We start from the raw sequence: 13,098 nt of genomic DNA, 5'->3' as shown, positions 1-13,098 counted from the left end.
TCACCCCCCACTACGCCTTACGAAGAAACAACACTGCAGCCTGTCTGTCCTGAACATAGAACCCCCTCCGTTGTTCACACACCTGACCCTAGAATGCACACCAACAGCCACAAAGAGCAGGAGGTACAGCCCGAGGGACAGAGGTCTGCAGGCTATTATAGGAGGGCATCATAGAGCAGAGCACCAGCCCTTGGAGAAAAACTGCATGGTAGTGGATTACAGCCAGACAATCAACAAATTTACACAACTAGATGCCTACCCCCTGCCACGCATAGCAGACATGGTCAACAACATTGCGCAGAATAAGCTGTTCTCCACCATAGACCTGAAGGCAGCATACCACCAACTATCCATTAGAAACAGTGATTGCATTTGCACGGCATTTGAGGCAGATGGCAGGCTGCATCAATTTCTGTGACTCCCCTTGGATGTCACCAATGGAGTGTCCCTGTTTCAGAGAGAAATGGACCGAATAGTAGATGAGTTCCATCTGAAAGCAGTGTTCCCCTTCTTAGATAACGTGACAATCTGTGGCCACTCTCAGGAGGATCATGACATGAATTTAAAATGCTTCTTCCAGGCAGCCGAGGAAAGGAACCTTCCATACAACAGGGACAAATGCGTCTTTAGCGCCAGGAAGTTGACAATCCTGGTCTACATAGTTCAGAATGAGGAAATCAGCTCAGACCCAGCCCGTATGTGCCCTCTCCTATACCTCCCAGTGCCACACACGCTGAAAGCACTAAAAAAGTGTTTGGGACTGTTCGCTTACTACACCCAATAGGTCCCCAACTACGCTGATAGGACCCGCCCACTTATAAAAGCTTCAGTTTTCCCACTATGCCCAGCAGCCACCAGAGCATTCAGGGACATTAGGGACCATATCGCTAAAGCTACCATACGGTCCATAGATGAGTTGATCCCGTTTCAAGTAGAAACGGATGCATCCGATGTGGCTCTGGAAGCCACCCTCAACCAAGACAGACGACCGGTGGCCTTTTTCTCGAGAACCCTACAGGGGTCAGAGGTAAGACACTCAGCAGTAGAGAAGGAGACCCTAGCCATTGTGGAAGCAGTAAGGCACTGGCGACATTGTCTGACGTGCAAACACTTCACGCCACAAAGTGGACCCGCTGGTGGATCAAGTGAAGTTGAGGCACGCGAACCCTCAGTACACCTTCGTCACATTCCCAGATGGAAGAGAAGACTCGGTGGCCACCAGGGATCTCGCGCCGGCCGGATGCGTGAGCAACGCGGAGGAAACTCAGATGTCTTCGGATCAACAAGGAGCGCAGCAGCAGTCGTCCATCGAGTCACCCCAGAAGACTATACCACCCACCCTGGAAATCAGGACTCTGGGTACGCCCGCCCCACAAAATATCACCACCCTTGACTCGGTGGCAGGACCTAATCCCATACAAGAGGATCCCCAGCCCACACGGCCACATGACCAACCAGTACTTCCCAGTCCCACACCTCCACCAAGAATGGTCGAAAGGCAGACCGCACTCCCCACCCCTATACCACTATCGAGGAGGTCCAGAAGGCAATGGAAACCACAAAAAATTTTGGACTTATGAACTTACAAACAAGGGAAGGAGGACGGTGGGGGGGGGGGGGAGGAAATAACAGTTTTTTAATGAGAGCAGTCAATGTGGTGATATGTAATTACACCACTAGGTCACCAGGGGTCATCCTGGTGACCTCGTACATAAAGCAGTCCAGAACTACAGTTCTAGCCTTCCAGGTTTGACCTCTTAGTGTACATATTAATTTATTAAAGCCGTCTTATACTCGCACTGCTGGTGTGGTTATTGTCAGTACACATGCATTGGCAATTTCATACCAGACACTGATACAACCAGTCAGAATACCCTCCAGAGCACACTTGTAGAAATTGGCAAGTCTTTGTGACGTACCAAATCTCAAACTCCTCACAAAGTATAACCACTGGTGAGCCTTCTTCGTGATTGCATTGACATGTGGAGGCCCCAGGACAGATCCTCAGAAATGTTGATACCCAAGAACTTGAAGCTCAACTAGCTGATCTTTCTCCCTCCTGTATGCATCTTCATTGCCAACTCTGATTCTGCAGACAACTGTGGTGTCATTGGCATATTTGTAGATGGCATTGGAATTGTGCCTGGCCACACAGTCATGGGTGTATAGCAAGTAGAGCAGTGGGCTAAGCACACATCCTTGAGGTGCACGTGAGTTGCTGGTCAGTAAGGAAGAGACATTTCCAATTCGTACTGACTGTGCTAAGTCAAGGGTCCTGTTGCAGAGGGGGATGCAGAGGCTGCAGGATTGCAAAACAAGTTTTGTCTGTCTACATTACAGTCAGGTGATTATAAACTAGAACTTGGTTAATTATCAATTTGACTGTACACATTCCACCTTACGAAACAGTGTTTCTCCAGGCCACAGTGCACGCTCAATACGCAGCAAATTATAATCACAGCTATGTGTACATAAAATTTTAAATAAATATATGTAAATATTTTGGAACGATTTACTTTGATACAGGATACTGTTCATCATTCTTCCAACCTGTAGGAAGTAACTATTTCCCAGCCCGGCAGTCCTGACTCTGATGCTCCTGTACCTTCTTGATGGTAGTGAAATAAAAATACTGTGTGGTGGATGAAATGAGTCCTCAATAAATCTTAAAGCCCCAGTGAGTGTTGTCAATGGAAGAAAGCATGGCAGAATCATTGACGTGTAATAATGGTCGACCTTCATCCTCCTGAAGTTGGCAATAATACAAAAATCTCCTTTGTCTTGTCCAGATTGAGTCTTTGATTGTCAAGAATTTTGTTGCTGTCCTTCAGGGAAGGCCAGGTGCTCTTCCTATCTGGTCTGTTTCTATGTGAGAAGAAATCATCAACAGTGGGATTGACTCTCAACTCTCCTCTGAAATGGTCAGGACAGATTTTAGGGTTGGGGCAATTTTGGGTGGTCAAGGATCCTTGGAATTACCTGCAGTGTCCACATCCCAGAACTGATTTTTAAAAAATTCAAAAAGCTACATCTTGCATTTCCGATTGCCCAGATCCTGTTTGCCCCTGTAAGCCCATCTGAAATGATCTCTGAAGCAATATGATTAAGAGGGGCATAAATAAGGTGGACAGCCAGTAATGTTTTTCTGGGGCTCGTAGGAAATGTCAGAGGACATCTGAACAAGGAGAGGAAAAAAGAAAGTTTATGGGAGACGTCAGGGTACCTTTTTTTTTTATAAACACAGAGTAGTGGGTGCTTGGAATACATTGCCAGGGGTAGTGGTGGAGGCTGGTACAATAGGGACATTTAAAATAATCAGGATCATGGATGGAGCTTTTGGGTTTTAATGAAGTGAAACAGTCTAGCAACCCCTGGGTGACCCAGCTCATTATGCAAGTTTTGCAACCAGGACATGTGGTTAAGGATGGCACAAGTGCCTCTGGACAGCGCGTCTGGGGGCTTGTTGAGTCTCCCAGGGCAGAATAGAATGTCGTAGTTAAATTTAGGTTATTGGTGTGAGGTAGGAAAAGATTAGTTTGTTATTAGCACAAATTGAGGGCCAAATGGCCTGTACTATGTTTTATAGAACATAGAATATTGCAGGACAGTATAGGCCCTTCATCCCATGATGTTGCACCAAGCTCTATATCAAAGTGCATCACATCACACTTATCTGGTTTGAACTCCGTCTGCCACTTCTTAGCCCAACTCTGCATCCAAAACCTAACATCTAAACCTATACTCTCTGCCATATGTTGTGATCACATCAGGAAAAATGCTGGCTGTCCAGTCTATCCAAGTCCCTAATAAGTACCTCTATGAAGTCACCTTCCAGTTTTTGTCACCCTAAAGAGAAAAGTGCTAACTCTGTTAACCTTGTTCATTACAACATTCTCCAATCCAGGAAACAGCCTCGTAAATGTCATCTGCACTGTCGCCAATGCATCTACATCCTTTCAGTAATGAGGTGATCAAAAAATGAACATAATACTCCAAGTGTGGTGTGACCAGAGATTTATGGAGCTGCAACATTACCTCACAGCTCTTGAACTCAATCCGTCAACTACTGAAGGCCAATATACCATTGGCTTATTAACCACTCGGTCAACTTGCTGTACAACTTTGAGGCATCATACTTATCCAGTTTGAACTCCAATTGCCACTTCCCTGCCCAAGCCTGAGACCTGTCCATATCACATTCATGATAACCTTCAACACTATCCATAGCACTTCGATACTTTGTATCATCTTCAAATTACTAACCAAGTCCTCAACTTTTTTGTCCAACATATTTATAACAATCGCAAAGACCCAGAACCAACCCCTGTGGAATTCCACTGATCACTGAGCTCCGGCCAAAATATATTCCATCTAGTACATTTCACTGGTTTCTATATGCAAGCCTATTCTGAATCCAAGCAGCTAAGGTTTCTTGGAACCCATGTCTCATGACTTTCTGAATGAGCCTACCATGGAAGACCTTGCAAAACATCAGACTAAAATCTATACACACATCCACAACCTTACCTTCATCAATTTTGTTACCTCCTCGAAAAGCTGTTAGGCTCTTGAGGCACAACCTGCCTCTCACAAGGCCATGCTGACTGACCCTAAAAAGACAGTACTTCTCTAAATGCTTGTATATGTGATCACAAAGAACTCTTACCAATAGTTTGCCCACCACCAGCAAAGACTCACTGGTCTATAACTCCCAGGATAATCCCTCTTACCTTTCTTAAACAAGGGACTACATTTGCCATTTTCCAATTATCCAGTACCTTTCCTGTTGCTAATGAGGACACAAAGGTGTCTTACCTTGTTTCCTGTAATGACCTTGGGTATATCCTGACCAGTTCCTATCCTGTCTGGTCTCTATCCTGCCCAGTCTCTAACATGTCCAGTTCCTATCCCATCAGGTCTCCATCCTGTATGGTCCCTATCCCATGCCCAGTCCCTATCCAACCTTGTTGCTTTCCTGTCCAGTCTCTATCTTGAATGGTCCCTATCCCATGCAGTCCCTATCCCATCAGGTCCCTTGCCCACCTGGTCCCCATCCTGCCTTGTCCCGATCCCTATCCTGTCCAATCCCAATCCCAATCCCACCTGGTCCCTATCCCACCTAGTCTTCTGCTTCATATCATCAAGCCAAATTTGGAATTACTTTGCCAAATTACCCTGGATCCCATGGCCTCAATTTGGCAGCGCATTTCATTTCCACACACCACCACACCATGCCTCAATGCACTGCCAAACCAAGGCCACCCACAAATTGGAGGAGTAACACCTTATATTCCATCTTGGCACTCCCCAACTAGACAGCATTAACATCACCCTCCAATACCCGTTAACCCCTTACCCCGGACTCTCTCTTTCCCTATCTCTATGTCTCCTTTCCTCCAGCTACCACCCCCTTCCCCTTCCCTCTCCAATCAGGAACCTATCCCCCAATTACTTCTCATCTTTTTCAGACTGTCTTTAATTTTTTTTTATTTTCACAAATACACATTTATGGATTGCATATTAATGACAAATTAGATTACCCACCAAATTATAAAATACATATAACACAACTATAATTCAAAATTACATCAGAAAGAAAACATTTTTTCACGTACAGCATGATACTAAACCCTATCCCCTAACCCAAGGTGTATGACTAAAGAAAGTATGTACTTCATTCATGTAATAAAATGGCAAAAAATAAAATTCAAAAATAAAATTGTGCCCAAAGGATATGAAAGTAATTCATTAATGGTCCCCAGAGCATTTGAAACTTTACACTTGAGTTATTAATTGAGTAATGTATCTTTTCTAAATTTAAACAGGACGTAATGTCCCTCTATTGTTGACCATGTGTGGGCATGACAGCAGCCTTCCACCTAAACAATATCGCTCATCTGGCCAAAAGAGAGGCAAGGGACTGTGTATGACATTTAATTGGAGTTAAAAGAATATCATCCTCTCCAGTTGTACCAAAAAAGTGCCACCAAAGGACTAGGCTCTAAAAAATTAGTTTGAAAAACTTCCCTCCAGTATTTTTCAAGGCTAGGATATGTCCAAAACGTATGAATTAAAGTCTCTCCTCTCAAATTTATCACGAGATGAATTTACATCTGAATAGATACAAGATAATTTAGATTTAGACATACGAGCCCTTATGTAAACTTAAAATTGTAACAAACAATGACAGATACATAAGGATATAGATGTTAACCATCTTAAGGATTAGATCCTGGACTTCATCCATTAATGTGAGGTTTAAATCCTGTTCCCAGGCATTTTTAATTTTAACTAGAGGGGGCACGTCTCACATCAACAATGTTTGAATCAAATGTTTGAGGAAATCAGGTATCTGAGGTTCAAGAAAATGTCTGATTTACATATATTTGAAAAAAATTAGTATTTGGTAAACTGAACATTCCAGAAAGCTGTTCAACTGATGCAAAACTGTTATCAATAAAAAGATCTTTTAAGCATACAATACCTAATCTAAACTATTCACGAAGAATAGAATTGTGTAAATAGGACTTGAAAGAGAAAGACCATATAGTCCAAAGTGTTTTCTAAACTGCACCCAGACTCTCACAGTGTGCCTGACAACAGGATTATCTATTGATTTATTTAAAAGGAAGGAAGTGAGAATTCAAGAAGTGCTGGAATGGAAAGGTTTTTAGCAGAATTCAACTCCATTACTAACCGTATTGGACTGTCCACTGGATTATGAAATTGTGACCAAAACATAAGGTTACGTATGTTAACTGCCCAGTAATAAAATCTGAAATTAGGTAGAGCCATGCCTCCGTTTCTTTTAGATTTTTGAAGATGAACTTTGTTTAGAAGATGGGGCTTACCCTTCCATTTATGATATAATTAAGTGAATCAAAAAACAATTTGGGAATATTGTGTATGTATGTGAACTATGGTGCAGTGAAATGATGTTTCCTTTGTACAGTCCGATGATAATAAACTTAAACTTGAGGAAGGCAAGGCCACAGGCCTCCATCTTGACAACATTTTATTGGAGCACAACTGAGAGCATCTGGGATGGCAGCATCATTGTGTGGTACAGTTTGGACTGGAATTCAATGCAGAGGATCATCAAAACAGCCAAGAATATCACTGGGGTTTTCCTTCCCTTCCCTCTATTGACAATATTCACTGAGTGTTGATTAAATAGGGCTCAAAGAAATATGGAGGACCCTCTCCAACCAACACAAGTATCTTTGACCCACGACCATCAAGAGGAGATGGAGAAGCCTCAAAATAAGGATCATCATGCTGGAAATAGCATCTCCTTGCAGGTTTTGAGATTGATGATCAATATCCTGTAACTGAGTAAATCTATCCCAAAAAAGATAGAAACTTTATTTTAAATTATATTTTTACATATAAATGTGATTTTGTGTGTGTGTGTGTGTGTGTGTGTGTGTGTGTGTGTGTGTGTGTGTGTGTGTGTGTGTGTGTGTGTGTGTGTGTGTGTGTGAGACCATGATCTGGTAAAATTCTGTTTCATCTGAATGTACGTGTAGTCAGAAGACAATAAACGAACTTGACAGTAATGGAAGTCTTGTCCTTGTTACTTCATTGCCACTGATTCCTTTGAAGTTCAAATTTATTGTCCTTAACCTCTTACCTGATGGCAGCAGCAAGAACAGAGCATGTCCTGGGTGGTGTGGGTATTTCATGATTGCTGCTGCTCTCCAATGGCAATGTTCCATGGATATTTTCTTAACAGCGGGGAGAGTTTTCCTTGTGATGAACTGGGCTGTGTCCACTACCTTCTGCAGGGCTTTCTGCTCAGAGGAATTGGTGTCCCCATTAGCAGGAATGATACAGCCAGTCAGCACACTTTCCACTTCACATCTGTAGAAGTTTGTCAACATTTCCAATATCATACTGAACCTCTGCAAACTCCTGAGGAAATTAAGAGCTGATATGCTTTATTTACGATAAAATTGGTGCGTTGGGTCCAGAAAAGGTCCTCCAAGATAACAATATCCAGGAATACAAATTTGCTTACCCTCTCCACCTTTGATTTTCCAATGATCACCAGATAATACCCCTCTGGCTTTATTTTCCTTAAGTCAATAATCAGCTCCTTGGTTTTGGTGACATTGAGATGGTCTTGTTGGTGCACCATTCAGCCAAGGTTTCAATTTTTCCAAAGGGAAGACCAACTGCAACTTTTAAAAAGTTGCTCATTTTTCTTTGGGGGTGGGGGAATATTTTATGGCAGGTATTCATTTTTTTTTTATTTTTTACAGAAATAAATTTTGTTCACAACAAAAATGATTTACAAAGAAAACACCACATTTGGTGTAGCTTTTTGCGCAATGCCTTTACAGTGCCAGAAATCAGGACCGGATGGGGGTTCGAGACCTGTACTATCTGTAAGGAGTTTGTACGTTCTCCCTGCATCTGCTTGGGTTTCCTCCCATTGTTTGAAATGCTCTGGGGGTGTAGATTCATGGGGCATAAATTGGGTGGCATGGACTTGTGGGCTGAAATACCCTGTTACTGGCTGTATGTCTAAATGTAACATTTTAAAACCATGCAGTCTTTTCGCATCTTGTGTCATATTCATTCATTCCATGTCTGTACATTATTCTATTCAGCACTGTTTCCACAACTAAAGTTCCTGCTCCATCATTTTTTTTTTAAAAAGGGGCTTCTGCTCCAGTCTCAGGCCCTCAATGTCCAGTAGCGGAAAGATTCTAGTCTGTGGTCCTTCCCAAAATAGCTAGCATTCATTGTCCTTCCTTATCTACCCATAAGAATGTGGGGTAAGCTGACTTCTTCAACCACAGTAGATATTCTGGTGACAGAGCTCCTGCAGTTTTGTTGGGGCTGGAGTTCCAGGATATGGACTCAATGGCAATGAAAGACCAGTAATATGTTTCCAAATCACAAACAACACCTCCCATTGTTTCAAGCACCTGCTGCTATTGTCAATATAACAAAGATCATAACAGGCCATTCAGCCCATGATATTGTGCTGGCCTATGTAAACCTACTCCACAACAATCAACTTGCATGGCAACCTTGACGGATCTCTCTATTTCTCAACACTGTTAAGAGTCCTGCTATTAACCACAAACTCCTCCTTAAAGTTCGGCCTTCCAAAGTTTATCACCACACTTATCCTGATTGAACTCCATCTGTCCAATTATGCATCCTGTCTTGGTCCTGATGTTTCCAAATCAGTAGGAGAAACCTGTAAGTTTTGGTTTCCCAATGTGCCTGTTCTTGTCTTTGGTGGTGGACTTTACAAATTTGAGAAGAGCTGTCAGTGTATCCCAGGTGAGTAACTGCAGCCTATTTTGAAGGTGGAGCACAATGCAGCCATTGTGCATCAGTGATGGAAGGAGTGTGGAGGATGGCGGATGGGGGCAAATGCAGTAGATGCTTTATCCTGACAGGTATCGAGCATCTGCAGGGTTACTGGCTTCCCTCAAGTTCAATTCTCAACAATGCAGTTGCAATCCAGGTGTCAATTCAGACTTTGAGTTACTGTCATTTCATTTAATGAACTGAAAGCATTCCTTCAATCTGGTAAATGCCAAGTCCTTTAAAAGCTACATTGATTATTCAAAGTCAGAGAACCAAGAATTCCTCAACTCATGTCACAAACTCAAAGTGCATAGCAGGAACCACCCCCCCCCCCCCCCACCAAGTGGCAAACCATTTCAATTCCACACCCCATTTCCCACATCATCCACATTCTTAACCACCCTATGGACTTGTATGGCAACCTTGAGGGATCTATGTTTCTGGACTCCAAGATCTCTCTGCTCCTCCTCACTGTTAGGAGAGATTGTTAGCCATACTTCAAGTTTTACCATCTGAAGTGCTTCACTTCAAATTTTGACATTTTTCCCTCAATGCTTGATGCATTGGACTACATAAAAAGATAGATAAACTCCCCTCCCAAATAATCTGTTGAGGAACTCGAGCCAAATCAGTAGGGAAAAAAAAAACAATCGTCAATGTTGAGCTGAAATTTTTCAGACCTTGTTGGTCCTTCAGTTCAGTTCTGGATGCCTCATTATGGGAAGGATGTGGATGCAGAGGGGATTGACCTAGATGTTGCCTGGTTTGGAGAACATGTCATCAAAGGAGAGAGCGAGACCTGGAATGCATTTCTGGGGGTGGTGATAGAGGCTGGTACAACGTGGTAGATGTAAGGAACATAAAGGGTTATGGGTCTGAAAGGTTGGATATGACTGGTTAGAATAACTGTTGCTTGTGGTGTCTGACGGTGACAAGTGCCTCAACTTCCCCCCCCCCCCCCGACATGGAGTTAATAATGGGATCCTGGAAAGCAAGAACAAGATGAGTGTGCAAAGCCCTGTCCATATCAACAGTGGTAAACTGCAGAGCTTCAGGTTTCTGGGAATGAATATCGCTAACCAGTCCTCAACCACAGAAACACAACAGCCAAGAAACCACCAATGAGCACTTCCTCAGTTGCCAGAGAAAATCTGGCATGTTAACCCAAAGTCTCATTAATTTTACAGGTTCACCACAGAAAGCATCCTGTCTGGATGCATCACACTTTTGGATGGGAATTGCTTTGCCCAAGACTGCAAAAAAACTGCAGAGAGTCGTGAACACAGTTCAGGCCACCATACAAACCAACCTCCCCTCCATAAATTCAGTCTAGACCTCCTGCTGCCTCAGGAAAGCTGCCAATAGGTTAAAGCACCCATCCCAGCCTAGTCACATTCCCTTCTTTCCCCTTCTGTGGGAGAGCAGATGCAAGAGTTTGAAAACACATACCTCCAGATTGAAGTACAATTATTTCCTGCTGTTATCAGAGTCTTGAATGGACCACTGATAGAAGATGATGCCCTTGTGCAGTTTTTAAAATGGTACTTGTGTCAATACCTACAAAAGGCAATTAGATCGGCGCATGAATGCAACAAAGATAAAGGATTATGGGTAAGAGGTAAGGAAGGGTTAGATTGTTATAGAGTAGCTTAAAAAGGGTCAGCACCACATCAATAGCTGAAGGGCCTGTACTGTGCAGGAAAGTTCCATGATCATGGGGGGGGAGGGGTGAGAAAGCAGAGGCCGGAACATATTGGAGTGGGCTACCAACTCTGCGGAGCCCGAGTTTCCATTCAACGGACACTGGAGTTGCAGAGCTGACCTTGATATGATTCATGGACCAGGCTCCAACCTCTGCAGCCCAGATATGTCAGTTTGCACATACAAGTGCAGGAGGTTGCATCACTACACGGACTGCACTGATGTTCTACCCCTCAGCCTTGCCTCCTCTCATTCTGGGGGGATCCAGTGCATGGCTGGGGCAGTCAGGGAATCTCTTGGCCAAAATGGTGAAAATTCCAGATAGCAGGCCGTGGGACAGACCGCCTGAACCAAGTGCCCAAATAGCATCGATCCATTCCCACAAACTCCCTCGTGCTGGTATGCTAGAAAAAGAGCATCTGTTAGTCAAGAGGAAAATATAGGGTCCTGTCTTTTGCCCAGAATAGGGATATTTGTTAATAGAGGACATATATTTAAGGTATGAAGAGAGATTTAGTAGGAACCGAGGAGTAACTTTTTTTTTTAATTACACAGAGGGCAGTGGGTGTACACTTCAAGTCTCTAGAGGAGGTAGTTGAGGCAGGTACTCTTGCAACATTTAGACAGAGCCATGAAATGGATGGGTTTAGAGAGATATGAGCAGGTGGAATGAGAAATTTGGATGGATCCATGGATAGGATGGAATTAGAGATATATGGGCCAAACTCAGGCATGTGGGACTAACATGGGTGGGACATTTTTTGTCACCATGGCAAGGTGGGTCTGTTTCTGGAACCACAATCCATGAGAACCTTTTAAACTACATTCAAACTCAACCAGCCTTCAGATTCATCTTTATTGAGATAAGAAAACACTTCCAAGATGTAATATTGAATTAAGCTAAATCACCTATATTCTGATAATAAACAAGTAGGTGGACTGAAGGGAGGGGGGCTGTTCAGGATTAACAAGTAGAGATCACCTGCTGTAACTCAGGTAACCCGGTCCAACTAGCTCTGTGCTCCTGGATCAGTCTTCAGCCAAGGGACAGACAGGACATCATTGAGGCTGGAACTTGCTCCCCAGGTACTCGATTTCATCCATGAAGAAGTCTAGGTCCTCCAGGCTGACCTGTGGGCTGATCAGGACATGCCTGAAGAAGTTAACATCGGTTCCATGTGGCTGATAACTGACCATCATGCTTCCTCGCTTAACCATCTGTTCCTTGATGAAGGATGCCACCTGAAGGTTAACGAGAAAGGGTCAGTGGAAAGAATGGACAGAACACAACCATCTTCTGTCGTGCTATTCTCTCTTCATCCCCAGAGGCAGAGCTCATGCTGGGTGGGGGAGCACAATCTCACCGCGACATGATGTGGCAGCATGAAACCTACTACACAAGGTCAACACTTGTAACAGCGCACTGAATGGTCTGGCTCCGAGCCTTCAAGTTCAAATTTATTATTATCTGACTGTCCATGTACAATCAGATGAAATAGCATTTCTCCAGATGCAGCACACAATAATCACAGATATACAAACAATAGAATTTCAGATAAATATATATAAATATTTTGGAATGATTTTCTTGGTTCCAGGATTCTGGTCACCAATTTGACACCCTGCAGGAGAAGCTATTTTCCAGCCTAGCAGTCATGATTTTGATGCTTCAGTGCCTTCTTCCTGATGGTAGAAGGTCAAATATACCGTGTGCTGGATAGAAATGGTCCTTAATAATTCTTGAGCCTAGAGTACATACACAACCCTGAGATTCTTTTTCCTGCTGGCCAGACTGAATTTCTACTTATCGGTAGTACAAAAAACTGTACTCAAGAAAAGATGTATATACAAAAGAGAAAATGTAAACAAACTGACTGTGCAATACATAAAATAAATATTCAATAATAAATAATGTGCCAAGTAAGAGTCCATAAAGGAATCTTTGATTGGGTTTATTGTTTAGGAGTCTGATGGTGCAAAGTTAGCAACTGTTCCTGAACCTTGTGGCACTTGTACCTCTTTCCTGATGGCAGCAGCAAGAACAAAGCAAGTCTTGGGTGATGTTGT

At 43.1% G+C, this 13,098-nt stretch overlaps 2 protein-coding genes across 3 annotated transcripts in view; both read right to left on the bottom strand.

The window, feature by feature from the left end:
* The window catches only part of LOC138761737 (natural resistance-associated macrophage protein 2-like), a 133,243-nt gene extending 122,378 nt beyond the window's left edge, over positions 1-10,865 (bottom strand). Inside the window, exon 1 of the transcript XR_011356477.1 lies at positions 10,780-10,865. The gene's annotated coding sequence lies outside the window, so the exon portion shown is untranslated. The remainder of the gene's footprint in view (positions 1-10,779) is intronic.
* A 1,003-nt stretch (positions 10,866-11,868) lies between these two features.
* LOC138761736 (cysteine sulfinic acid decarboxylase-like) overlaps positions 11,869-13,098 on the bottom strand; it is a 64,017-nt gene continuing 62,787 nt past the window's right edge. For both annotated transcript variants that reach the window (XM_069934390.1, XM_069934391.1), the window contains one exon: positions 11,869-12,273. In XM_069934390.1, the coding sequence (XP_069790491.1) occupies positions 12,091-12,273 (183 nt within the window). In that variant the 3' untranslated portion in view covers positions 11,869-12,090. The remainder of the gene's footprint in view (positions 12,274-13,098) is intronic.

Source organism: Narcine bancroftii, chromosome 4, assembly GCF_036971445.1.
Source record: "Narcine bancroftii isolate sNarBan1 chromosome 4, sNarBan1.hap1, whole genome shotgun sequence".
NCBI lineage: Eukaryota > Metazoa > Chordata > Chondrichthyes > Torpediniformes > Narcinidae > Narcine > Narcine bancroftii.
The sequence above is the reverse complement of the archived record's forward strand: the minus strand, read 5'-3'. Positions and strand labels throughout refer to the sequence as shown.